Source organism: Thermomyces lanuginosus, assembly GCF_041956635.1.
Source record: "Thermomyces lanuginosus strain ATCC 200065 unplaced genomic scaffold VTN49scaffold_42, whole genome shotgun sequence".
Classification (NCBI taxonomy): Eukaryota; Fungi; Ascomycota; class Eurotiomycetes; order Eurotiales; family Trichocomaceae; genus Thermomyces; species Thermomyces lanuginosus.
The window spans coordinates 1275155-1301217 of record NW_027192376.1 but is presented as its reverse complement, the minus strand read 5'-3'; the positions used below and the strand labels follow the sequence as shown (position 1 = coordinate 1301217).

At 53.6% G+C, this 26063-nt stretch overlaps 12 protein-coding genes across 12 annotated transcripts; 6 read left to right on the top strand and 6 right to left on the bottom strand.

Moving 5' to 3' along the window:
* Nucleotides 1–608: 608 nt before the first annotated feature.
* On the top strand, nt 609–1263 carry VTN49DRAFT_7234 (uncharacterized protein; the record flags this gene model as incomplete). Its single annotated transcript, XM_069415481.1, has 3 exons — nt 609–958; nt 1052–1062; nt 1121–1263. The coding sequence occupies 3 exons, from the start codon at nt 609–611 to the stop codon at nt 1261–1263; spliced, it is 504 nt and encodes a 167-aa protein (XP_069265274.1).
* A 283-nt stretch (nt 1264–1546) lies between these two features.
* On the top strand, nt 1547–2564 carry VTN49DRAFT_7233 (uncharacterized protein; the record flags this gene model as incomplete). The annotated part of the gene is made up of 2 exons (XM_069415480.1): nt 1547–2197; nt 2271–2564. The coding sequence occupies 2 exons, from the start codon at nt 1547–1549 to the stop codon at nt 2562–2564; spliced, it is 945 nt and encodes a 314-aa protein (XP_069265273.1).
* A 187-nt stretch (nt 2565–2751) lies between these two features.
* VTN49DRAFT_7232 (uncharacterized protein) lies at nt 2752–3789 on the top strand (the record flags this gene model as incomplete). Its single annotated transcript, XM_069415479.1, has 1 exon — nt 2752–3789. One exon carries the CDS (start codon nt 2752–2754, stop codon nt 3787–3789), a length of 1038 nt encoding a protein of 345 aa, XP_069265272.1.
* A 366-nt stretch (nt 3790–4155) lies between these two features.
* On the bottom strand, nt 4156–4630 carry VTN49DRAFT_7231 (uncharacterized protein; the record flags this gene model as incomplete). Its single annotated transcript, XM_069415478.1, has 2 exons — nt 4156–4338; nt 4412–4630. The coding sequence occupies 2 exons, from the start codon at nt 4628–4630 to the stop codon at nt 4156–4158; spliced, it is 402 nt and encodes a 133-aa protein (XP_069265271.1).
* A 45-nt stretch (nt 4631–4675) lies between these two features.
* VTN49DRAFT_7230 (uncharacterized protein) lies at nt 4676–6703 on the bottom strand (the record flags this gene model as incomplete). Its single annotated transcript, XM_069415477.1, has 4 exons — nt 4676–5581; nt 5642–6348; nt 6415–6472; nt 6551–6703. 4 exons carry the CDS (start codon nt 6701–6703, stop codon nt 4676–4678), a joined length of 1824 nt encoding a protein of 607 aa, XP_069265270.1.
* A 378-nt stretch (nt 6704–7081) lies between these two features.
* Nucleotides 7082–7848, bottom strand: VTN49DRAFT_7229 (uncharacterized protein; the record flags this gene model as incomplete). Its single annotated transcript, XM_069415475.1, has 3 exons — nt 7082–7138; nt 7200–7365; nt 7598–7848. The coding sequence occupies 3 exons, from the start codon at nt 7846–7848 to the stop codon at nt 7082–7084; spliced, it is 474 nt and encodes a 157-aa protein (XP_069265269.1).
* Nucleotides 7849–8192: 344 nt separating this feature from the next.
* On the top strand, nt 8193–9220 carry VTN49DRAFT_7228 (uncharacterized protein; the record flags this gene model as incomplete). Its single annotated transcript, XM_069415474.1, has 5 exons — nt 8193–8223; nt 8277–8283; nt 8334–8386; nt 8449–8836; nt 8890–9220. The coding sequence occupies 5 exons, from the start codon at nt 8193–8195 to the stop codon at nt 9218–9220; spliced, it is 810 nt and encodes a 269-aa protein (XP_069265268.1).
* A 205-nt stretch (nt 9221–9425) lies between these two features.
* VTN49DRAFT_7227 (uncharacterized protein) lies at nt 9426–10177 on the bottom strand (the record flags this gene model as incomplete). Its single annotated transcript, XM_069415473.1, has 6 exons — nt 9426–9519; nt 9580–9714; nt 9802–9863; nt 9931–10004; nt 10062–10105; nt 10173–10177. 6 exons carry the CDS (start codon nt 10175–10177, stop codon nt 9426–9428), a joined length of 414 nt encoding a protein of 137 aa, XP_069265267.1.
* Nucleotides 10178–10849: 672 nt separating this feature from the next.
* Nucleotides 10850–14763, top strand: VTN49DRAFT_7226 (uncharacterized protein; the record flags this gene model as incomplete). Its single annotated transcript, XM_069415472.1, has 6 exons — nt 10850–10894; nt 10969–13342; nt 13396–13605; nt 13657–13916; nt 13967–14634; nt 14685–14763. 6 exons carry the CDS (start codon nt 10850–10852, stop codon nt 14761–14763), a joined length of 3636 nt encoding a protein of 1211 aa, XP_069265266.1.
* A 2000-nt stretch (nt 14764–16763) lies between these two features.
* On the top strand, nt 16764–18813 carry VTN49DRAFT_7225 (uncharacterized protein; the record flags this gene model as incomplete). Its single annotated transcript, XM_069415471.1, has 6 exons — nt 16764–17326; nt 17374–17465; nt 17518–17924; nt 17978–18461; nt 18509–18656; nt 18711–18813. The coding sequence occupies 6 exons, from the start codon at nt 16764–16766 to the stop codon at nt 18811–18813; spliced, it is 1797 nt and encodes a 598-aa protein (XP_069265265.1).
* Nucleotides 18814–19137: 324 nt separating this feature from the next.
* Nucleotides 19138–20584, bottom strand: VTN49DRAFT_7224 (uncharacterized protein; the record flags this gene model as incomplete). The annotated part of the gene is made up of 4 exons (XM_069415470.1): nt 19138–19218; nt 19285–19465; nt 19529–20288; nt 20347–20584. The coding sequence occupies 4 exons, from the start codon at nt 20582–20584 to the stop codon at nt 19138–19140; spliced, it is 1260 nt and encodes a 419-aa protein (XP_069265264.1).
* Nucleotides 20585–21618: 1034 nt separating this feature from the next.
* Nucleotides 21619–25907, bottom strand: VTN49DRAFT_7223 (uncharacterized protein; the record flags this gene model as incomplete). The annotated part of the gene is made up of 4 exons (XM_069415469.1): nt 21619–25225; nt 25282–25623; nt 25680–25818; nt 25871–25907. The coding sequence occupies 4 exons, from the start codon at nt 25905–25907 to the stop codon at nt 21619–21621; spliced, it is 4125 nt and encodes a 1374-aa protein (XP_069265263.1).
* Between the last annotated feature and the right edge of the window lie 156 nt (nt 25908–26063).

The following is a 26063-nucleotide window of genomic DNA, read 5'->3' as shown; positions in this document are numbered from 1 at the left end:
ACATATGGTAGACAGCATGTTGACTCGATACCGTACATCAATGAATCTGTTCAAAATATAGCCTGCCGATTGATCATCTTCCCAGGGAGTTGCCATAATTGAATATGGACTGTATGCCGGAGGCCAAGCTGTCATAATCCCTTGTCTCCGCACCAACGTGCTGGAACCGGTCAATCATATATATTCAGCTCTCGCTGAATGGATGTACCTGTCTACAGGACGAAAGAAATACATGCTTGAATATGGCAAGAGGAAATGAGTGCAGTGGTTCCAGAAATTGGACCGCAGTAATCAATCTCAAACACGCCAAACCCACACCCACTACCCCCCATCCGCACATGGTCGTACGGGCTCTGCAGCCCTGCAATTTAGTTAGCACGGGCGTCTATTGGTGAGGCTCATGGCCCTGGCTTGCAGACGGCCCAACTGTACTCTATCATCCATAAGATTACCCCGTCGGACGGTCAATTGCCATGCCGTTGAGGGACTATGACGATAAGACAAGAGACAAGAGGATTAATGTTTTTGAGGATCCAATAGTTCAGATACTTCTTCGGGCACCAGAACAATTGGCTTTTCTATGAAAAAGTCAAGAATGCCACTTAAACATGGCGGAGGCACTGGCTGCAGTTGGAACCATCGCCAACATCATCCAACTCGTTGACGCAGGCCTCAAGGTTCTTCACCGTCTCGAAGAGTATCAATCCCAAATCCAAGACCTTCCGGAAGCATTCCGCCATATCAAGACGGAGCTGCCTGCGCTGCTGGATGCACTTCAACACACAAAGACCGCAATTGATACTGGATCCTTGCCCGATGAGTCCAAAAGAGCTGTTCTTCCCGTAGTGGAAGGGTGTGCCACTCGGATCAAGCTTCTGGATGAAATTCTCGAAAAGGTGGTGCCTGCATCTAAGGATTCTTGGGCGGCAAGAGGCAAAAAAGCGATTCAGAGCATTCGGTATGAGGGAAGAATGGGAAATATAACAACAGCGATTCGCGGATACATACAAACCCTAACATACCACCGTGTGGTTACGGCCTCATTTTCCAGACCTTCTGCTGGTATGAATCGCGTTAAGACTAAGTTTCAGACTTCCTTTCTGACATTTTCGGCTCTCAGACTCTGGTCCTGCTCCGTCTTCTACCATCCCTTTCCGACGTGATCCCCATTTTGTGGACAGGGGGATGCTCACTGAGATTCAAGAAAAAGGCAAGCAACAAGGGTCGAGGGTTGCTCTTGTGGGCCTGGGCGGAGTTGGATGAGTGGTCTAAATTATCCATACTACCATTTCAAGAGCCTGAGCTGACAGGCAATAGAAAGTCGCAACTTGCTATTGAGTACGGGTATCGGGTGAGAGAAAAATCAAACACTTGGGTGTTTTGGGTCCATGCAGGCAGCGCAGCCTGATTCGAGCAGGGCTACCGGCTCATCGCTGAACAGGCCAAGATTCCCGGTTGGGATCAGAAAGATGCAGACATCCTAGGGCTTGTCCACCGCTGGCTGTCTGATGAGAGAAATGGTCCATAAGTTTTGATCATTGACAGCATGGACGATGTGAACGCACTATCTGGTCCGTCGGGTGAGGATAAAAGTAAACAATATGGCGGCACCACCGACACAGAGGCGTCATTGGTAGAGTTTCTCCCTCAATCGAATAAAGGCTTTATCCTCATCACGTCCCGGAGCCGGGATGCCGCCTTTCGTTTAACAGGGAACTTTTCTGATGTCGTTACTGTTGGATCGATGGAGGAAGCAAGCGCTTTGGCTCTGCTCCGAAACAAGCTCGGGAACATCAGTGAAGAGGAGGAGGCGATGAGGCTGGTCAAGGAGCTTGACTATATGCCCCTTGCAATCACCCAGGCGGCTGCTTACATCTTGCAAAGAGCACCTCGTGCAACAGTATTGACATATCTACAGGAACTTTCCAAAGATGATCAACACAGAGCAAAGTTCCTGGACAAGGACATTGGAGACGTCCGAAGAGACCATGCAACGTCAAACTCCATCATTGCTACTTGGCAGATAACTTTTGAACACATCCGCACAGAGCGAGCTTCCGCAGCACGGTTACTGTCTCTTATGAGTTTCTTCGATCGGCAGGGAATTCCAGATTCATTGCTCGTTGGCCGCTGTCACCAGGATGAAGAAGCTGACCTGGATTTTGAAGAGGACTTGAACATGTTGATCAGCTTTTCTGTGGGTAACGACTGTGGAAGACGGACACCAGTTTCAGATGCATCAGCTTGTACAGTTCACCACGAGGAAATAGTTGGAGCTGCAAGATGAGCTAGAAGTGTGGAAGCGGAAGTATCTCCTGCTTCTGGATGAGAATTTCCCGGTTTCAGAGTATGAGAACTGGGAAACATGTCGAATACTGTTCCCGCACGCTCAAGCAGCATTGGCGTCCCGGCCGATCAGCGACAATGATTTGGAAGCTGGACATCAGTGCTATACAAGGCTGCTCATTACGCAGTGGACGCAGGAAGTTACCTGGCCGCGCAGGAAATGGCCCGAAGCGCCTTCGAGGCAGAGAGAGGTTGTCTTGGAGAAGAGCATCCGATAACGCTGCGCAGGGCCAATCTCCTTGGTAATATCTATCAATGTCTGGGGAAGTATCAAGACGCGGAAGAAACGCTCCGGGAGGTACTGGAGAAGAGAAGGTACTAGGGCCAGAGCACTCAGATACTCTTTCCACTGTACACAGCCTTGCTTCGGTCCTTCATTCGCAAAAGAAATACAAAGAGGCAGAGATGATGCATCGAAGTGTCCTGGAGAAACTGGAAGAGAAACTTGATCCCGAGGACCCAACTACACTGACCGTCGTCAACAGCATTGCCTCGGCCATTTCCAGACAAGAACGGTATGAAGAGGCAGAAGCCATGTACCGGCGTGTTTTGGAGACTCGAGAGAGGGTTCTGGGTCTCGATCACCCACAGACCCTCAACGCCGTCAACAATCTCGGGCTGGCCCTGGACAACCAGGGGAAATCTGGAGAGGCTGAGGCGATGTTTCGACGAGCGGTGGCAGGATCTGAGCGGGTGTTGGGACCCGAGCACCCAGACACTCTTGCCAGCACCTGCATCCTTGCCGAATTCCTTCAAAAGCAAGGAAAGCTCGAAGACGCAGAGACAATGTGCCGACAGGCATTGGAAGGACAAGAAAAAGTCTTGGGCCCTGAGCATCCCGATACACTTCTCAGTATCATCAAACTAGCCTCGATCCTCGACCGCCAGGGAAAACACGAAGACGCAGAGAGGTTGCATCGGCGGGCGCTGTCAGCACGGGAAAAGATCCGGGGCCCCGAGCACCAAGACACTCTCACCAGTATCGGTCACGTCGCCTCGATCCTCGAGAAGCAAGGAAAGCACGAAGAAGCCGTGATAATGAATCAACGCGCACTGGAAGGGAGAAGCAAGGTCCTCGGCCCCGAACATCCAAGCATCCTCACCAGCGTGAACAATCTCGCCACGGCGCTTTTCAACCTTGGCAAACATGACGAAGCAGTAGCCATGTTCCAGCGAGCGCTGGAAGGACGCGAGAAAGCCCTAGGACCCGATCATCCAGAGACACTGATTGTTGTCAGCAATATTGGCTTCGTCTTCCTGCAGCAAGGCAAGTATGAAGAGGCAGAGACAATGTATCGACGGGCTTTAGAGGAACAAACGAAGGTGTTTGGGCCAGAGCATCCAGACACCCTCTTCTCTGCTAACAAGCTCGCGTCTGCCCTTGACGGCCAGGGTAGGAAGAAAGAGGCAAAGGCGATACGTAAATCAATGGCGAGAAACTGACCTTTATGGTTCTGGTCCTTTTGGACTCGAGACATGTTCGACTAGCCCGCAATCTCTATAGACATACTCAGGAATCTCAACTTTGTGTGCATTGCGTTTACATTGCAACCCTGCCTCCAAGAAAAATAAAGGGAGAGAACGAAATAAGAAAAAACTATATCCAACTCCCATCTCGCCCCATCTTTTGTCCCATTCCTGATAACCTGCGGCCATCGCCCAAAAGCATCACACCTCTCCCAAAGCAAATAAAGAAAAAGATGCTGAGAATCCCGCCAACAACCCGAATGAATCACACCGACCGTCTCGTCGACTGGATTCAACTACCCAAAAAGCCCTGTTTGTCCAAAATGCCATATGTTCGCTGAATCAAAACATAGACTGCTTCTTCCAAACCGTAAACGCTGTATCGTCAATCCACCCCGCCATCTGCTTGAAGTACACAATGTTCCATGCCCAAGGTCGATCGCAGAGAAACACATGAAAGAATAAAAAGGAGACAGAAGTTGAGAACAGAAAAAAAGCGACATAACAGAAACAACGGAAGCAGAGCTGCCCACAAAAAAAAAAAAGACAATGCGTTCGTGCATCGAAACCAATGCACCGGGGGTGTTTATCACTGTACCGGACTGGGTTCCAACAGGTCAGGAACCCCCCGTGAAAGAAAAGCCCGAGAAATCGACGAAACAAGAGACAAACCCATGAGAAAGAGACAAGCACCAGCCTGCCCAGCTCCTTTCCCTGCCGATATACACACCTGTCCAATTTCTTTTTTTTGGCCCTTGTACACGTGTCCGCATGCAAAAACGATATAAAACGATATTTGCCCACCGAAAAGAAGCATGGGAATAGATTTGGTAGGCGAGTCCGGAGAATGATGCTCATGAATTTAAGCAGGAGACTTGTTGGTGGTGCCGTTGCGGCGTCCATCATCGTTCACCGTCAATCCACCCAAGCCCGAGGACAGGAACGCAAACGGATCATTAGCAGAATCGGTGCTGTAGAGGTTTCCATTCGACGCACTCGACGAAGTAGTCGTCACCTGGTCGGCACTAGAGAATGCCGCTTGAGTGGCCGGGTTACCAAAAGAGGTGGTTGCCTGCGACGTTCCATATCCTGCATTCATTTGGCCCATGGGAGGGTAAGGGCCAGCAGCGGTTCCCAGACCCGACGGCATTCCGTAGTTGTTTGGAGGCGCACCAAACTGCTGCCCAAAACCGCCGAAATTGCCACCAGCAGACGCAAACGGACCAGGCGCGGGCGTGCTCGCCATCGATCCAGGACCCATGCCGAAGCCCGATGGAGCAGGATCCATGGGCGACGGGAAGGCCGAGTCCGCAACGACGGCAGCACCCGAGCGCGAGGCACCGCAACGCAGACAATTGATGTTCTTGGCGAAGTTGTGGTAACCACACCCTTCAGAGCCGCACTTCCAGTCGCCAGCGCGGAAAGGAACGACACCACCGTTTCCACCAACGCCACGGCCATGGCCGATCGCAGGGCCGTGATGGGCCATCGGGGGCAACATCGAGGGAGGCCCGTAGTATCCGTAGGCCATGGGGTCCGGGGCGGCGGCAACCGCCGGGTACGAGCAACGGAAACAAGCAGTGCGCCGCTGGAAGTTGGAGAAGCCGCATGACGGGCAGGTCCAATCGCCAGGCCGGGGCCGGTTCTTGGAAGGAGGGAACGGCGTCAGAATTTCGGCGGCTCGGTCAAGAACGCGGCTCGAGGATGGAGACACCTCGATTGCCTTTTCGTTCAATGCCCGGCCGTTCATGCACAGACTTTCGGCCGCCTGTCGGGGCGCGATTAGTTCACTTGCCAGCAGAACTTTTTGGCTGTCGTGTCGACTCACCTCCTCGTGCGACGAGAAGACTGCGAAGCCGGTGCCGGTGGGCTTGTGCTGGTCCGGCGTGCGAAGGGTCCAGAATGCGATGGGACGACCGCCAAACTGGGTGAACCAGCTCTCGAGCTCGGACTGGGTGGTGTCATGGGGGAGGCCGCTCAAGTGGAGAACCTTGCTCCGCTCATTTAGGAAGGCACGGACATCGGCGCGGGCATCCATGGGACGGGTCAAGATTTCGGGGTGCTCATGGAAGGGTTGGGACTTGCGAATGAGGCCCGTGAGAACTCGAGCCAGGGTGATGGCCTCCTCCATGGCTCGCCGCGGTGAGGCGGGCGCGAGCGCCTGCAGATGGAAGGGCAGATTGTGCTTGATGGGAGCAGACGATTGTACGGGTTCTACTTCGAGGGCGGCGCAGATGTTGGCCAGGGAGCTGGGGCCAAAGGGAAGGGACTCCGGATGATGGGTCTGCCATCGCTGATACTCAGTCCGCAGGTCAAAGGTCCGCGAGTGCTGCAGATACGGGGGGAGCACGACGGCCTTGTCACGAGCCTCGCGCGGCAGCTGCACCCGCAGGTCCCAGGAGTCGAGGGTGACGAAGCAGAACTCCAGGTTCTTGGAAATCAGGTGTTCCTGGGCAAACGCATCGAAGCGATTGATGGCATCCCGGAACGATCCAGCATTGCGGACATGCTCCCACGTAAGAGTCGTCAAGCTGGCTATTCAATTGAGGAGGGGATTAGCCATTGTGTCCGGGAAACGATGGAACTCAAAAGAGCACTCACTGCAAAGAGGAGTAATGGGAGTATTGACAGGCTTGACAAGCACACTCTCCCGATGTAACTATGGTGGGCGTGTCAGCGACAGACAGTACGGGCGGCGGCCACCATTTCGGGCCAGCAATTGGGGGTGGGCACTCACCTCCTCCAGGGTCTTGGTGTCCAGCAGAATCCAACCCAGCTCGATCACCTCGGCGGAGTCCTTAGTCACGTAGACGCCATGCTCGTCGCAAGTAGTTGCGACGTGGATGACGATATAGCGGTCCAGCTTGGGGGTGGGCGGAGCGGAGGCCATCGTTCGGGAAGGAGGCGAGCACACCCAAGGAACACGGAAGGAGCCTGGCTCAACGGTCGTCCCTGCCGCAGGATCTCAAAACCAACAGGGCAATCACGACAGGCAGGGAAGTCGTGACCGGAGGGAGGTGGCAGAACCAGCTAAAGGAAGGAGAAAAGGAGGTGGTGGTTGGCGTGGAAGGTCCGTGAGGGAAATGAAAAAATTAAAAAATGCGTGCCTTCCCGATAGATAGCTTTGGTCTTGGTGGCCCGTGGCTCAGGGAGAAGGCCCGGTTGGGGCAACAGAGGGCAAGAACACGACCACGACTACCAAGCGGCCGCCCACGGGCCCTACAGGGACTACAGGAACCCCAGATTATATTATTACTCCCATCTGCGATTACACATTCCCTCTGATCCGGAGCGCAGACGCAAAAGGGTCTGCGCTCTTCCACAACTCCGATGACCGGCCATCGAGTGCTCCGTCGACTAGCCTGCTTTGGTAGCCGATACCGTACCGATGACGGCCATGTGCGGATGGCCTCGTCGTGGGCGTGCAGGTCGGCGCTGACGGCTGAAAGATGCTCCTCGTCTCCCGTGGTCAGCTTGCCCTGGATCGGCTGCGCATCTGCAGTGGTCACTGGCAAATGAAGGCTGAGATTACGGCCGGTGCGACCCGTGGTACTAACGGGAGTTTCGGACCCTTAAAGTTTCTCGACGCTACGATCCTAATGATGATTCGTTCTTTGGAGGACTCGAAAGTCAAAACTCCCAATTTGCAATTGCTAATCACTAAGCATCGCGTTCTATTTTCCGTCGCGTGTTCTTTGAACAGTGGCCCGTGCAAGATTTAAATCGAAGGGCAGCCAAATGGCGGGGAGATGGGAACCACCGCAACGAGAACAGGAAGACGCACCGTAAAATCACCACTGATGCACGCACAGCCCGCCTTGCAAGCTCGAGCGTTGCGTTGTCGTTTCTGTTCTCCGTATGGCCCGATAGGGTGTGCGGTATGCACGCCGAGGGGGGAAGACTGTTAACCGAATCTAGCAGCACCAATCCCAACAAGCGGGAGCACTCAGGCGATGCCAGATGCACAAGGGCACACCATTGATATTTCAGACAAGATGAGGTCAAATAGTCGTCGAGAACGAGTATTTGGACCATCACTGCTCCCCCGTTGACAATTCCTACTGTTGGCGCTTAGAGCGGCTAAATGGTCCTAACCGCGCGTCTATATTGAAGCTAGCACGAATAAAGCTAGTGCAGTGTAGCCAGAATACCTACTGTTTTAGGTTAGCGTAATTTGGAGCTCCGTCAACGCCCTCAGGCAAGGCAACCGCGGATTCGCGTTCCAGCAAGCAGTTCTCCAACTGGCAACCTGAGCTCGTCCGTCCAACTCCTCACACCCCGACTTGCTCATTCTCAATTGAGAGGCCTCTGTGGTCGGGCCTTGTCATTCTTCTTGTCTCCTTTCATTCGGATTACTGTCATCGCTTCCCTCAAACAACATGGCGTCCGGTTACGACAGGGCACTTTCAGGTATGAGAGCTTCTTAGCAGCTGTCTGCCCCCGATTGGCTAACTTTTTTCAAGTTTTCAGGTAACGGATCACTCGAATATAGTAGACAAATGGTCCTAACCTCTGTCCAGTCCCGATGGACATGTCTTCCAGGTCGAATATGCCTCTGAGGCGGTCAAACGAGGTACGCGCATCCAGCAACTTCCCCCGCGACTTCCGTGCCCTTTCCAATTAACGCTCTGATAGGGACATGTGCGGTTGGTGTCAAGGGCAAGAATATTGTCGTTCTCGGATGTGAAAAGCGATCGGCGATGAAGCTCCAAGACACCCGCATTACCCCTTCGAAGCTTGGTCTGATTGACAACCATGTTTGCCTCGCCTTTGCCGGTCTCAACGCCGATGCTCGCATCTTGATTGATAAGGCTCGTGTCGAGGCCCAATCACACCGCCTGACTGTGGAAGACCCCGTATCGATAGAGTACATCACAAGATACGTTGCTGGGGTCCAGCAGCGGTATACACAGAGCGGTGGCGTTCGACCCTTCGGAATTAGCACATTGATTGTGGGCTTTGATCAAGGAGACACAACCCCCAAACTATATCAGACTGAACCATCCGGAATCTACTCGGCTTGGTATTAACCACCCAGTCTTGTCGGCTGTGAAGCATGCTGACCATGATGAAAAGGAAAGCGAACGCCATCGGCCGGTCCAGCAAGACGGTGCGGGAATTCCTCGAACGTAACTACAAAGAGGACATGGATCGGGAAGCTACGTTGCAGCTAACCATTAAGTCGCTGCTGGAAGTGGTTCAAACGGGAGCAAAGAATATTGAGATTGCCATCATGGAGCCAGGAAAGCCGATTGAGATGCTCCCCACAGAACAGATTGAGACCTATGTTAGAAATATCGAGGCCGAAAAGCAAGAAGAGGCGGCCAAGAAGAAGACTGGCCGGACGCCCGGCACGGGCACTGCAGCTATTTTGACTCGGGGCGCTGGAGAGGGTTCCGAAAGCTGAGTGGATGCGCCAGGATACGGTTGGTGTTCCGCTCTTCAGCATATCATGATGAGAATGGCAATCGAAGATTTTTTTTATGTCATGGCGTAGCTAGAATCTAACTGTGATGGTTTGAAAATTGGGTAGCCGGTTAAGGCTCTAATATGGCATTGGGAAAAGCGCTTTGTGCCAAGTAGTTAATCTATAACTACATGAATTCGTGACCTCATCGCAAATTGAACGGCAGTTTCTCTACCCGACTCGACATAATATCATCGATTGATCTCGTGTCATTTTTCTGCCGCATGTCGATGTAGTTCCTAAAAAAAGAGATGCAGTCAGCACCAAACCGCTTGTACCGTCCCAAGAGCAAACCGTACAGGAGAGGGTTGCGCTGCATGCGGATATCCTCAGATTCCTCGCTCTGCCCTTCGACTTTGGGCTTCGGTGCCTTGGGCTCAGGCGTCTTGGCCTCGATCACGAAATGATTATCGCAGTGCGGGCAATATTCGTCGCTACACGTAGGTCGCAAGGATTCGGGCGTTAGCCAGGGCGCCCAAGCGGGCGGTGCTGGGAGCTGCAAAGGACAAGCCGCGTCTCACCTCTCCTCGAATTCGGAGGCGTCCTTGCGGAAGCATTTTTTGCATTTCTTGCAGGCGAAGACCTGCATATCCAGACATTCTTCGGTCAGCTCGAATCCCGCGACAAGTTTCATCGTAACCTGACCGTACCAGTTCCATCGTCTTCCGGAGGGGATGGTCCTCCTGCTCCTGATGACACTCGGCGCAATCAAACCATTTCCGACCTGAGTTTCACGGTTGGCTTCTTGCCGGATAGACACCTGGATCGGGCTGGAGCATACAGCATGGCGATCGGATAGAGACTTGGGCGTTGAGGATATGTTTACTGGAGAACGCAGTCAGAAACAAAGACTTCTTCTTTCTTCAAGCAGAACTCAGGCCATAGAACTTACCACATGGTTGCTAATATTGTTCTCTGTATTGACAGGGCTTCTCAGCACTCTGCCTCGAAATATTCCAGTTTCATCGCAACATCCTCCATCCAATGCGGAGTGATTCTCTTTTGATTGGCTGCAACCGATTACTCAAATGAGTAATCAAGAATCGATCAGTAAGGAGGGCCTCCGGAGTCCATTCTTCGAGTCCAGCGGCCACATAGAAAGAAAGAAGACAGAAACCGTCAACAGACAACGGTCTCGACGCGCTCCTCGGTACCTCTTGCAGCGGCGTTTACATTCCGGGCGATTCTGGCCAACGTCGAGCTCTGCCGCGTTCTCGTTCCCCCTTGCCTTCACCAGGTTAATTACTGCGCCACCAGTTCAGCTCTCGTTTGCTACGAATCAAATATTTCAGCTCGAACGCGGTCCTGTGCTTGATTTACATAAAGCGCGGGACCTTCTGGAACGCAATTTAGAACAGTTCGGCTCGTCGCGGACCGATCCTCCAGGCATTGATCTACTTGCTGCGCCTCGGGCGGCCCACAAACCCCAAACAAATCACCAAAAACATTATTTACGTTCTCCCTTGCGAACACCAGCTTCAAACGCATTGGTATCCAACAGGTGGACGGTATAAGGCGACTTGAGGCTCATGTTGAGGCTCGATTGGAGCCCGGGTGAGCTGCAAGGTCATGGATGACAAAGAGAAGCAGGATGGAACCGACAATGCTCCCTTGGTAGGCATCCATCGCCGGCCAGACAACATCTTACCTGCAAGGAGGATACTGATCTTGTTGTTCCCCATTGATAGAGGCCCGTATCGTCTCTTCTGTCTCACTTCGAACACCTCTCTTCCAGACAACCCTCCAGCACTCCCAGCACTCCGCGTGATGGCGCTCCTCGGTTGCTCAAGCCGCAGGAGCCGGAACCTCCGCAGTATGCGTCTCGTGCGTCCCTCGATCTCCCCCGTTCACGATCACCGTGGGGTGCGGCCGACGATGCTCCGTCCAAGGCTACATCCAATGGCCGGCTTGTCGGCACCAGCCGGAGCCTATCGCCAGGGCCGCCCCGGTATGGTAGGCCTCTGTCGTTGAACATCAGCGCCGCTTCGCATGCCCCTCCCAACTTGACCGTGGATTCGCCGGCACCGCGCCCCCCTTCTCGAAGCTCGACGATGGCTTCGGTAGGCGGACATTGGGCGTCGTTGTCACGCAATGCTTCCGACATCGCCCCCAAGTCTGCCTCCTGGCAAAGCCCGCCGCGAACATTCCGCGCGACAACGCCTACCCCGGCGCACGAGCGTCCAGGACAGGTGTCACAGTCGTTCCGGGAACCCTCACCGGTGGGCAAAGCGAAGTCCGTGCCACCGCCGGTGAACCGTGCCGACAAGCCGAAGATCCCGCCGAAGCCGTCTAACATAGCGCACCTTGATAGTGGATCATTAGCACCTACGTCAGACAGAGCCTCGGCGGAAGATCGCGTGTCGCCATTTAGTACTCCTCCAAGCAGTCCAGAGAGGTCCCCCCCGACAAAGAAGGATCCCGCTCGTCCGGGTCGACCCGTGAACTTGCAGGTTCAATCGCGTAGGACCCCTGAACCGGTCCCACTTTCACCATCTCTCCCTCACACGTCTCGGCCACCACCCCCGGCTCCGCGGTCGGTTGATACGCGCGAACCGGGATTCTCAAGACCACGGCTCGTTCCAGAGCAGTTGAAGGAGGAGACAGGACATGTTTCTCGCCTGCGTGATGCCATTGAGACTGCCGTTCCTGGACAGAAGCCAGCGGACAATGACACTTCGGACGCCCGTCCGGCACTCCCACCGCGGGATATCGGTCGCGGGCGACCGGCTGCTGCCATCGGAGTGCCGGAATCCAAGGATCAAGGTGTACCCTCTCGAAGTTCGATCGACATACCTTCGCGACAGACAAAGCCCCCACCACCATTGAATCGTCTTTCATCCATCGAGCCAACCTCTCAACTTGCCCCTCCGCCTCCCCGACCCGCCGCCCCCGTAAGTGGCAAGCAACCATCTGCCACTCCTCAGCCGACGGTCGCATCCCGACCGCCTGCTGCTCAGCATGACATCAAAACCTCCAGCTCGATGCAGCAACCATCGTATCGAGCAACGGACGATTCAGACGTCGAGGAGGGGCCGCCGGAACCGGCCCAGGTTCCGCGCACAGACTATCCTGACTCGACCCAGGTGAACCGCCGGCCTCCCGTCTTCCGCGACGGACCGCGAGAGATTCCCACGCGGTATGATACTCGCGACTTTGATATCTGCGGCCGGCATGTGTGTACTACAGGATACCTGACCCGGGTGTGGGATCTCACGACTGGAGAGCAGTTGATGAGTCTCAGCCATGGGGAGACGGTGAAGGTTCTGTCGCTTGCATTCAAACCAGGGAAAAACTTGGAGGATGAGGGCACGCGGCTGTGGTTGGGGACGACCCTTGGGGAGCTGCACGAGGTGGACATCCCGACGCAGTCAATCGTGGCGTCGCGGTCGTATCCTTCCCGGCGGGAAGTCATCAAAATATTCCGCCATAAGAAGGAAATGTGGACACTGGATGACGAAGGCCGGTTGTACGTCTGGCCGCCGGACGAGACCGGTACGCCGAATCTGCAGTATTCGTACAATACGCCGTACGACCGGGTGTTCGCCAAGGGCCACACCTTCTCCATGGTGGTCGGTGATGACCTCTGGCTGGCGACTGGCAAAGAGGTGCGCGTCTACCGGCCAAACGCGCGGGACGAGTCCTTCTACGCGGTGAGGAGACCTCTTGTGGTCAATCACAGCGGAGACGTCACGTCCGGGTCTCATACCACGAAGAACGGAGGACGAGTTTACTTGGGATACTCCGATGGGCGTGTCGCGGTCTACTCGTCAAGCGACTACACATGCCTGGCATCAGTCAATGTGAGCGTGTACAAGATTACGTCGCTTGCCATTGTCGGCGATTATCTCTGGGCCGCATACAATACGGGAATGATCTACGTCTACGACATCTCGACCAATCCATGGACCGTCAAAAAGGACTGGCATGCGCATGCGAGCCCGGTGGCGGGACTCGTTCAAGACCATAGCAGCTTGTGGACGCTCAACCGGCTGCAGGTTGTGTCGTTGGGAACGGACAATTACCTGCGCCTATGGGACGGGATGCTGGAGGATGACTGGCTTGGTGAGTATTCCGAGCAGGCAGAAAGTCAGGGCAAGGACTGATTGTAGGTGCAGAGGCCCGCATGCAGAGCAGAGATGTTGAGTATTGCACGTTCCGGGAAATACGAGCTGCGATTATTACCTGGAACGCCGGTGCATCGGTGCCGCGTGACGTTCAAAATAGCACTTTTATTCGGGATGCCATTCACCCTGAGCAGCCGCCAGAGATCCTCGTATTTGGGTTCCAGGAACTCGTGGATCTTGAAAACAAGAAAATTACAGCGAGTAAGTGTTTGCAATTCAATATTCTGCGTCGCTGTTCTAACTTGTGTACAGAGAGCTTGCTCAGGGGAAGCAAGAAGAAGGATAACCACGACAAGGAGCATATGAGTCGGCAATACCGGGTGTGGCGGGACCACTTGGCGGCGTGTATCAACGAGGCGATGCCGATCGAAGAGTCCTACGTTCTTTTACATACGGCGAATATGGTCGGGTTGTTTACATGTGTTTTTATCAAGGAGAAGGAGCGCCAACGGGTGCGAAACATCAGTTCCGCTGAAATCAAGCGGGGTATGGGTGGTCTGCATGGGAACAAGGTCGGTTTTTGGAATCACATATTCGGTCAACGCTGGCTGACTCGCTGTAGGGTGCGCTGATTCTCCGGTTCGTGCTGGACGACAGTTCGCTCTGCTTTATCAACTGCCACTTGGCGGCCGGCCAGACGCAGACGGCGAACCGTAACAATGATATCGCGGCAATCCTTGAGAGCGAGTCACTCCCTGCGGAGAATAGTTTGACGGCCCGGACAGATCTCTTTGTCAACGGCGGAGACGGCACGATGATCCTGGACCACGAGATCTGCATCCTGAATGGCGATCTCAATTACCGGATCGACTCGATCCCGCGAAACGTGGTGATCGAGGCGGTGCGACAGAACAACCTGCAGAAGCTATTAGAGCGCGACCAGTTGCTGGCGTCGAAACGCAAGAACCCAAGCTTCCGGCTGCGGTCATTCAATGAGGCACCGATCACCTTCGCCCCGACGTACAAGTACGACGTGGGCTCGGACGAATATGACTCGAGCGAGAAGAAGCGGTCGCCGGCATGGTGCGATCGGGTGTTGTACCGCGGCGTTGGCCGGATCAAGCAGCTTGAGTACCGTCGGCACGAGGTGCGGGCATCGGACCATCGGCCCGTGAGTGCGTCGTTCCTGATTCGGATCAAGACGATTCTGCCCAAGGAGCGGCAAGTGGTCTGGGAGTCGTGTCAGAAGGAGTTTTCCAAGGAGAAGCGGCGGCTGGCGTATGATACGAGGTATGTTCTTGAAAGCTTTTGTGTACTTGATTTTCGGCTGACAGTAGCAGCGTCGAGTATCTCGTCAACGTGCTCAGCATGGACCGAGATGCGGCGCAGAAATTAATCGCATCTGGGGGGCGTCGATGAATATACCTCAGTGATTTTTATTTTGCATATGGGGATTCCCATCTCCACGGGACATTAATGCATGAGTGGCGCTTTGCTTTTTTGGCTGTTTTGGCATTTTGGATGGCTTTGTGCCGGTACAGGTACAGGACTACAGGGACCTCAGGTACAGGTATTATGGTAGAGCCTTGGGATCTTGACCGGTGAATGGTTGATGATCATGGCGATAATAATCCATTCAATGAAGGACCAACTAATACATGCTATCGTGCCGAATTCCCCTGATTCCAGACATGGATTCTGTTACACCGCAGGACGCGCATGTTCGGTATTCGTATCATTCACCCTGTGGCTTGGTCTATTTCTGTTCATCGTTAGTCTCTTATCGACTATGGATGGGATAGATTAATCGTACTCCGCAGCCTTTGCAGGCACAGTTATTATCGCAGGTGCATTGGCCTGCACCGCTGCAGGGGCAAGAATTGGAACCGCATCCGCAACCCATGTTGACAATAAGGAACTTAGTAGTAGATGATTTCAACTGAGATTGCTATCTTCACTGGCGGACTGATTGATTGATTGATTGATTGATTGATGAATGGACAGATGGAGGACAGAGTTTCGATGGCCATGAAAAGGTTTAAATAACTACCTAGGCAGTTAGTTACTGTGTTTATCCAAGGACGGAGCGAATTCATCATTTCGTCATGGGTGGTCCATTAAACTCTGTTTGAACTCTTTTCCACAAGTTAATGACTGAGGCAGGAAATGGAAGACTCGAGATGACTTCATGAGGAGCGGAGAGTTAGAGGGGTGTGCATTTAACCGGCGGAACGGGGATCCGTTGGGATTGATTGGCAGCTCTGGCTGATACCGCTCCAGTCACAGAGCCAGCCAGAGGGCTGCGGGCTGCTGCACGCCAGACCTGCCGGGCCCCGTCTCAATCCAAATTCGTTGGTCGTTTCTCTTGGACGCTCGCTGTTTTGTACTGGTACCCGTAAACGTTCCCAAGAAGAGCCAACGTAGACAGACAGCCACGAATCACCGTTCCTGAATGCGGCCATAGATGATGGAGCTAGCATCGCCTTGTGCAAATCAAATCACGATCAAGTGATCATTATCGCCCCACGGCCAGAACAAAACCACCTGGACGGGAATCACTGGACCGGACTCTCCGCCTCTTCTTCTCGACTCGCTTTCTGTCTCTCTCAAAAGTCTCCCATAGACCCTTAATAAAAGTCTTCCCAAGTATAACCCCCAGTCTTACCGCTTCGTTGTTCCCGGTACTTGCTACGGTATCTACCTATCTCGGTCGGTCGACTCGGAAAGTCCTGACCTCAAGCCAGCACAAGCACCCCGTCCCCAGTTCGGAGGGACAGCTCAATAGACCTATTCAACAGTCATTGTGCAGCAATACAATAGATCAGATTGGGCCATATTCACTGCTCTGCGGCTCCACACCCCGCGATTGTGCCTTGCTGGAAGCCGACAAGGAGTCTTCCTGCAACGGTGCTTTCACAAGCTGAGCTTGATCTTTGGGATCACCTTTTGGTCTATCTGCCTTTGTTAATCATTATCTGCTGAATCACTCGTCCCCTGGCTAGCCTGTTCACCTGGTTCTACCCCAGAGCCAGGTTGAAGAGGCATCTCTCACCGTCTTCGACCTGGCCAGCCGTTCTACACTCGACACCGACTCCCATCATCCCGAGACGCCGTCACCGAGAGCGACAGCAGACCCCTCCAGCGCCCCAGCTGCAGCTTCATCCCATCTATCCTCGCCTTCCGAGTCATCCTCCGTGTCCGCAGTTACCCCCACGGCGCCTCCCGAGACCTCCTCCCGCCGTTCTCCCTCGCCCCCGTCCGTCACCGCAAACAACACCGCCGCCACTGCTGCCTCCAGCGACGAGGCCCCAACCTATACTCACTCTGTTGGCGAGTCGACGTCCCTCCGTAGACGTCGACGGTTGTCTGGCCCAGAAGAAGGCCAGCAGTCGTCCCCCAAACGCCGGCGCCTGGACACCATGCGACCCGATGGTGACGCATCGTCAACAAGATCGAGCGACGTCTCCAATGGAGTGGCGGCCCGGAAGCAGACCGGGTCGGTAAATGGGCAGTCTCCAACACATCATACAGCAGCCTCCAACGGCCAATCGGCGCCGCCGCGGGGCCAGCATTCGGCGTACTTTGGCCATGATCGGGAGGAGGTCACCCGGATCCTGATTCAGAGTCTGCATGACCTGGGCTATCCCGCGGCGGCCGAGACGCTGAGCAGGGAGAGCGGCTATGAGCTGGAGAGCCCGGCAGTGGCGGCGTTCCGCAATGCTATCCTGGCCGGCCAGTGGGCGGATGCGGAGCGTGTGCTCGCCGACGCCGTCCTCTCCGGCGACGGTCCGTCGGGTGCGGAGGAGGGGTCCAGGTTGACTCTGGCGGAGGACGCGGACAAGACGGAGATGCTCTTCTGCATTCGTCAACAAAAGTTCTTGGAGTGTCTCGTGGCTCGGGATCTCTCTGCGGCGTTGACGGTCCTCCGGCAGGAGCTCACGCCGTTGAACCACAACATTGCACAGCTCCATGCACTATCAAGGTGAGCTTTCAATCACGAACTTGGGAATACTGTCGCTAATTCTCTAGTCTACTGATGTGTCCTGCCGAGTACTGGCAAGAACAAACCGGCTGGGATGATGTTGGGTCATCTCGCGAGCGACTACTTTCGGAACTGTCAAGTGAGTAAACTTCCCTAAGATAGATATGATACTAGATCTAACTGGAGCGTAGAGTTCATTTCGCCGTCCGTAATGATTCCCAAGAACCGACTGGCCGCCCTGCTCGACCAGGTCAAGCAGCATCAGATCAATGGATGCCTCTACCACAACACGGCTGCGTCGCCGTCGCTATACGGCGACCACATGTGCGATCGAAATAACTTCCCACTCTACCCCAGCATCCAGCTGACAAACCACACCAACGAGATCTGGTACGTGGAGTTCTCGCATGACGGGACCAAGCTGGCGACGGCGAGCTTGGATCACACAGTGATCATCCATGACGTGAAGCAAAGCTTTGCGGTGATCCACCGGTTGGCTGAGCATGAGGGGCCGGTAACCTATGTCCGATGGAGTCCGGACGATTCCAAGGTGGTCACCTGCTCGCTGGACAAGAAGGCCAAGGTGTGGGACGTTGAGGTATGCCTGTTCAGTCGCTTTTTATATATGAATGATATAACTGATGAATTCAGTCTGGGCAATGCCTGTTGACCGTCAAGGAACACTCGGAGCCCGTCACGGCAGCCGCATGGGCGCCGGATGGAGAGTCCTTTGTCACGGCGTCACTAGACCACAAGGCCCAGCTGTGCCACTGGAGCCTCCGGGAGCAGCACGCACTATACATGTGGCCCGGCGGGTTCCGGGCGGCGGACTGCGTCATCACGCCGGACGGCTCGCGGCTGCTGGCGGCGGACGTGACGGGGAACCTACACGTCTACGACTTTGAGACGCACGCCGAGGAGTACTGCCTGCCGATGAAGAGCAACATCACGTCGTTGTCCGTCAGCTCCGACTCCAAGCATGCGCTCATCAGTCTCGGCGAGGGCGTCATCCAGCTGCTGGACCTGGACACGACGGAGGTGATTCGACGGTTCCGCGGCCAGAAGCAGGGAGAGTACGTGATCCGCAGTCGGTTCGGAGGGGCGGGGGAGAACTTTATCGTCAGTGGCAGCGAGGGTATGTCTTCTCAAACTCCTCATCAGTCTTGTCCTAACGATAAGCAGATTCCCGCGTGTACATTTGGCACCGCGGCAATGGATCTCTAGTGGAGGTACTTGAAGGACACACTGTTGGTTGCGTCAACGCAGTGTCTTGGAATCCCACCGAGCCTGGAATGTTTGCCTCGGTGGGTGACGATCGAATCGTGCGAATGTATCTCCCCTGCGTCCCCTTGTTCTACAGAGTAAAATAGCTAATCTACTCTAGATGGTCACCAACACCGCCGGCAGGCGATGGAGCAAAACGCATGCCGGCTTCCTCAAACGGGTTCACGCGAACCAGTGCTCTGCGATCGACAACAAACCGATGATACGATACACGGAAAACGATCGTTAACCTTCATCCAGACCTTTCGTATTCATCATATCATACGCATATATAGGACTTGAAGTCTCGTATCTATCCAGTCTATATAGTATCGTATATGTTATATACCTTTTCATTCATTTGCCTTTCATTGCTAGTCTGAGCTTGTGGTATCTGGGGCGGGGGGTTTGGATTGAGTTATTTACACAGTAGTAGATTCATTGATTCAATGGCATCATCAATTGGGCTTGATATATGCTCCCCAAGTATTTACGAGATGGCTACAGTTCCCGATACGACCTTCTATTCGGAGAGCACGTACAGGTACCTACCCGTTCATCACCGCATCAGTAGCTTTCAACGCCCCAGTAATCGCAAAGCATATCATCGGCGAGAGCGCATAGAGAATCTACATCAACCGTCATCACCAAAATCTTCCAGCGATGTAAAAGAGAGGGAAGGGAGGAATGGATACAGTCAAAACCTTGGAAATCGCCATCTTCTCCAGCCCAGATACATGGCCCAGTTCCGCCAGCCCGGAGATGATCAACGCCGGAGGACCCGCGGGCATGATCATCATACTGAACCAGAGGAATGGATCAGAGCGAAGGACAGGGGTGTATTTGGCGAGGGGGTAGATGAGTGCGATACTTGCCCTATCCTCCCTCTCCAATGAGTCCAGTGGTTAGGAAGGGGAGGAAGGGGGGAAGAAGACTTACGCAGGCCAGAGAATTAGCCGGATAAGGACAACTACCAACACCGCCCGTGCAGGAACCCTCCCAGAACTCATATGCCTCGCCATGCGCTCAAAGCTCACGCCGAGCTTCCCACCAACGAGTATCACCTGCAGACTTGGGAAGAGACGGCCCATATTCGAGATGGACGTTGTGAGCCATGCATTGAATGATCCGCCGTCATCGGACGACGCGAAGAACGCTCTGTGCAGTGCAGGGACCAGGCCGAGAAGGACACCGAGGAGGGTGCACATGACTGTTGCGTCGATTGCTGCAGACGGGAGATGGGAACGTAGCCGGCGGAGCCAGCGAGGGCGTTTTGCGTGGGCGAGTGGGAGCAAAGAGGTGCGTTCTGTCGGTTGCCCATCATCATTGGGCTCGTCCTCCTCATCGTCGGTGGTGGTGGGTTGTGAAGAGGTGGTGCTGGAGTCGTCTGTATCACGCAGGAGACGCGGCCCTACCGCGTAGGAAATGGTTTTGGTGGTTACAGCAAAGACAAGGAAGTAGCTCTGAGCGCGCTGTAGCCCCTCCTCGGTGGCCTTGTCGTCGTCTGCATCCGGGCCTGCAGCAGCAGCGGCAAGAGGACGTAAACTGCCTGCGCTCTGTAGCGACTGCAGTAGGAGCAATGGCAGGGAGGTCGTGTTATTGAACACGCACGCTGGTGTCACCCACGGTGGTAGCCGCAGGAGATACGAGATGGGATATACCAGGCCGAGAGAGAGGAGCAAGTAGACGAGAGCCCATACTACCACTCATTCAGTCCCTCGCAATTCCTCCAAAAAAAAATGAGGAGATGAGCTCACCGAAGACAGGAACATAATTCAGCCCATTTTCCAAATCCAACTGCGACCCAAGATTCGTCACAATGAGAGCCGGCAGAAACACCCGCACGCAGAGTCCAAACATCTCGTCCATCGTCTGCTCGCCGATTAGCCCGGCGTGGCGGATGAGCACGCCGTAGCCTAGCGTCAGCAGCACTGACGTACAGGCTTGGAGGGCTCCAAGAAAGGGGACAAGGAGGCCATTGCTAGCTGAAGGCATGGCTTGATGTTAGTCGGATATGGACTTCATTTCTGTGCTACAGTGCAGTTGATGCCATCCTTGTTGCTGGTGATGTCATATTTCCGCGAGTGAGTTCAAGGCTGATGTAGTCTGAACTCTGGAGTGCTATGATACGCTGGGCCTCCGGGCATCAAACCTAATAATACAACTTTTCTTGCAAAAACAAAACATATTTATGGCATTGAAGTGGTAACAAAGCAGTACACAGTTGATGGAAACATTGGACTTGACCGTCCGTCACTGCAAGACAAGACATGACGGCAGGAGAGGAGGTTGACGTCGTCCAGGTTGTCAATGATCAAAACCCATGAGCCATTACTCTCATCAGTCAGCCAGCGATGGACAAGCCCTAGAATGTCTGCGCCTTTCTGATCCCGGCCAGGAATCTTGGCCCGTTCAGCAATGTGTCGGTATCGCTGCTAGAATCTGGCTGCGCTTCCTGCATGGACCCAAAACACCCAAGTGTTTTGGGATTTCTCTCTCACCCGATATCCATACTCGATGGCAATTTGCGACTTTCTAGTGTTGTTAGCTTATGCTCTTGTGGAATTGTGTATACCACTTACCCAACGCCCTCTAAACCCACAAGAGCCACCCTCGAGCCCGACTGTTTGCTTTTCTCTTCAATTTCTGCAAGGATCCCGTTGTCCACAAAGTCCAGATCACGTCGAAAAGGGATGGTAGAAGATGGGGCAGGAGGGTTTTCTGCAAGTTGATATGTCAGGACGGAAACTCTGAGTCAGTCCCAATGAGGTTTATTATAGTCACCAACCTAAAAGGGCTTAATCGAGGAAGGTGTAGCTACACGATGATATACCAGGGTCTGGATATACCCACGAATCGTCGACGTTATATTTCCCACTTAACCCTCATATCGAAGGCTCTGAATCGCCTTTTTCCCTCTTGAAAACGGAGAGTCCTTCGGCGTCAGTACTACCTTTTCAAGGATCTTTCCTAGCTGTTTGACGACCGCATTGAAGGGACGATAACGTCTTGATTTTTTACCAAAATCATCACAGCTCATTTGGGCGTTTTTGCCTCTTGAGGACATCAGCAAGGTTGTTAGCGCTGCTGATAGTGTCTGAATGGTCGGGACCTAACACCTTCTCCCGCCCCTCCAGTGCCCGCCGATGCATTGCCTCTGCTTCTTTGTACCGCCCTTGACTTTCGAGGACGACAGCCACGTTGTTGACGCTACCAAGCGTGTCAGGATCATCAGGACCTAGTATCCTCTCTCGCCCTTCTAGAGCCCGCCGATGCAACGCCTCTGACTCTTCGTACTTTCCTTGACTTGCAAGGACAATACCTAGGTTGCTGGCACTGATGAGCGTGTCTGGATGATCGGGTCCTAGTATCTTCTCACGCCCCTCCAGTGCCCGTCGATGCATCTTTTCAGCCTCTTCGCACTGCCCTTGATTCTCAAGGACGTGGGCTAGGTTGCTGATGCTTGTGAGTGTATTTGGGTGGTCAGGGCCCAGCATCTTCTCTCGCCCTTCCACCACCCTTCGATGCATTGCTTCTGCCTCGTCGCACTGTCCTTGAATTTCCAGAACGATACCAAGGTTGTTGACACTGGCGAGCGTGTCAGGATGGTAGTGGCCTAATATCTTCTCTTGTCCTTCCAGTGCCCGTCGATATAGCGCCTCTGCTTCCTTGTACCGTCCTTGATTTTCAAGGACAATACCCAGGTTACTGGCAGTTGCGAGTGTGTCCGGATGGTCGGGACCTAGAATCTTCTCCCGCATTTCCACCGTTCGTCGATACATTGCCTCTGCCTCCTCGTACCGTCCCTGACTTTCAAGAACAATACCCAGGTTGTTGACTGTGGCGAGAGTGTCTGGATGGTTGGCACCTAAAATCTTCTCTTGTCCGTCCAGTGCTCGTCGATACGCCGACTCGGCCTCTTCGTATTGACCCCGATTTTCAAGGACATTACCGAGATTGTTGACGCTGATGAGCGTGTCTGGATGGTCATTACCTAACACTTTCTCTCGCCCCTCCAGCGCTCGTCGATGCATCGCCTCTGCCTCTTCGTACTTTCCTTGACTTTCGAGGACGTTACCTAGGTTGTAAATGCTGCTCAAAGTGTCAGGATGGTCGAGGCCAAGCACCTTCTCTCGTCCCTCCAGTGCCCGCCGATGCATCTCCTCTGCCTCCTCGTAGCGTCCTTGACTATCAAGGACACTACCAAGGTTGTTGGCGCCAATAAGCGTGTCTGGATGATCGGGACCGAGAACCCTCTCATGTCCCTTTAATGCCTGTCGATACATCGCCTCGGCCGCATTGTATTGTCCTTGACTTTCAAGGACGCTACCTAGGTTATAGATCGTGCCGAGCGTGTCAGGATGTTCGAAACCTAACACTTTTTCTCGACCCTCCAGTACTCGTCGATACATGGCCTCTGCCTCTTCGTACTTTCCTTGACTTGCAAGGACAATGCCCAGGTTGTTGACGATGGTGAGCGTGTCTGGATCGTTGGGACCTAGAACCTTCTCTGAGCTCTCCAGTGCGCGTCGATGCAACCTCTCTGCCTCTTCGTACTTTCCTTGACTTGCAAGGACAATGCCCAAGTTATCGACGCTAATGAGTGTATCTGGATGATCAGGCCCTAGCATCCTCTCTCGTTCTTCCAGTGCCCGTCGGTGCATTCTCTTCGCCTCTTCGTACCGCCCTTGACTCTCGAGAACGCAACCCAAGATGTTAACGCTGGAAAGTGTGTCTGGATAGTCGGGGCCTAGCGTCTTCTCTTGTCTCTCCAGTGTTCGCCGAAGCATTTCCTCTGCTTCACGATACTGACCCAAAATGTCGAAGCTCCGCCCTGCTTTGAAAAGAAGGCGCGTCTTTTCTTCCTCTGCCGTGGTTTCACGCTGGAGAACATGCCGAGCATGTGTGAGGTAACCGATCCATTCCCCCCTATTATCATGTTGAGGATCCGGAAAAGCATCTTCAACGCGTCGTATCACCTTTGCCGTCCACTTTTCAAGCTCCCCTTGCTTGTTTAGCCAGTTTAGCATTGCAAGTCGAACCAGCCGATGAATATCATATTCGTCCGGTGCGTCTCTTTCGGTGATGAACGCGTACGCCTTTAAGGTTCCAATGGCATCTTCGGCCTCCAGCGTCCAAGCATCCTCAGGAAGGAGTGACCGTGGAATAGCCTTCTCACTCAGGAAACACATGAATTTCAGATAATCAGCAGCGAGAGAATCGCTGTCTTCAATCTGGCGAAACGAGATGAGCCACGTTGTTGCAATCGGATTCTGCGCCTCCTTATATCGATGGTTGTCTTCGAAGTCCCTGCTCAGTAACTCGACCATATACTTGTCGCTCGACCGGCAGTACTCGAGATACCGTGTAGTTGTGATTTGTTTCTTGGCCATATATGCCGAAGCTTGCCTGATTGCAAGGGGCAAGTAACCAAGAACGTCGAGAAGCTGCGCTGTATCCTCCTGATTGCTCATCTGCCGCTTTGTCAGATGCGTTTCCAATAACTTGAAACCCTCAGTCTCGCTCATGCCCTCGACATCAAAAACATTGGGCGCTGGAACATCAAGCTCAAATATAAGTTCTCGATTCCGTGACGTGAACAGTAGAGAGCCTTGTCGACTGAATGGAAAATGGTCGGCGAGATTTGCACTGCCGTTGAAAAGGTCAGGGTTGTCGGCGTTGTCAACAATTAAGAGCCAACTACCCGCGCTTTCACTGCTTAGGGCACTCTTGACAAGAATTTCGACATCTGCTTTGTCGTCATTTATCCCGTCAATCCCCAGCAATCGACCGATAGTTCTGTACGCGTTTCTGAAGCTGATTGCGTCTATGGCCGGAACCCAGAATATGGAGCAATCTGGATGCATTTCGCGAACCCGAAAGGCTATCTCAAGTGCAATCTGTGTCTTCCCAACGCCGCCCAAGCCGACAATGGCAGTTCTTTGGCAGTCATCTGCGTCCGCATTTGGCGGGATGGTAGCAAGAAGCTGTTCCAAAATTGCTTCTCGACCGACGAAATTTTTGTTCCTTCCAAATGGCACAGCGAAGTGACCTGCAGCTGGTGGCTTGCGTTCATTGCCATCAGAAACGCTGAAAAGGCAATCGACGAACCTCTTGACAGTCCTCTCATTCTCGGCTAGATAACTACGAGTGTGTGCCGAAACCGTGCTGGCCTTTTCCCAGTCCGCAAAAGTAACCTTATTCAGTCCTTGATCAACATCGAACCGAAAGTATTGGGTATCGTCATCGAACCGATTGTACAAGCTGTGGGCCACACGTTTAGAAGACATGGCCATTTTTCTCAACGAACTGACGATTGATGCCGGGGATTCATCGATGGATACCACATCTCCAATGCCAGTGCCGATGCTTAGGATGCGCATCTGGCGGCGTTCCGGAAACTGCTTTCGAGCCTCCTGAATCAGGACTTCGCACGGATTGTTGTATCCAAAAGAAGCATCGACAAACTCGATGCCATCTCTCCCGAGTCTTATCGATTCAAAGAAACCGACTGCTGCCGACGTGGCTCGTGCAACCTGCCATATGGTGCACGACTCGAAGGCTGTCGATGAATCGTAAGTTTTGAAAAGGGTCGGAGGTGCATCGATGTTGTCCTTTGTAATTGCTAGAACCACCCTAGGAGGCATTCAGTTACTCTACTCAAAGTTTCTCGGCCGCGGTGACTGGCATACGTCTTTGTGCAAGTCTTGTCCCGAAAAAGCATGCCTTCATGTGGGCAAGTTCCAACAGTCGACTGACCTTGATCCCGGCGGTTCTTGCATTCTGTTTCCACACAGAAACTCTTAATCACTGCTTTCATTGCATCCTCTAAACACCTGGCAGAAAACATCGGTGAGGACGAAAGAATATCCAAGGTCGACTTTGCAGTGAACATTGAGGCCATTTTCTGTTTGAATCTGCTTGGGGATTTCGACCTGGGGTTTAATGTGAAAGCACGTTTGGCCAAGTCTCGGTATGCTTGTATACACTCATCGACCGTCATATACAGTCTTCCAAGCATAATCGCAATGATCCTGTACGTTGTTTCTTAGCTGAGCTTGCTCTAGTAATAACAGACGGGAGACGCCACCCTCCGGTGCTGGTGCCTCCTATCAAGTCAAAGTGTTCACATGGCCGGGGGACATGGTCAAGGCCGTTCTTGTCACGAATCTTCTCCATTATGTCCTCGAGGATGAGGAGACTAGAGAGGCCCCGGATTCCGCCGCCATCTCAAGAAGGGTCAGCAGAACTGAACAGCTTGAGGGGCACTGGACACCGCACCTAGGGAGAGGATCTTCAGAGGTTCTTGCGAAGCCATCATGGGGCTGGCTTGATGTAGAATTCCCGATTTACGCCTACTCGGGAAGTATACAGCGAGTACAGTATACGGATTGTCATTCACCACGACTGAATCCGATGGTCAGGACCAGAGGGGGGCTATTCAGCCAAAGGTCGGCAAATACTGAGTAATCTG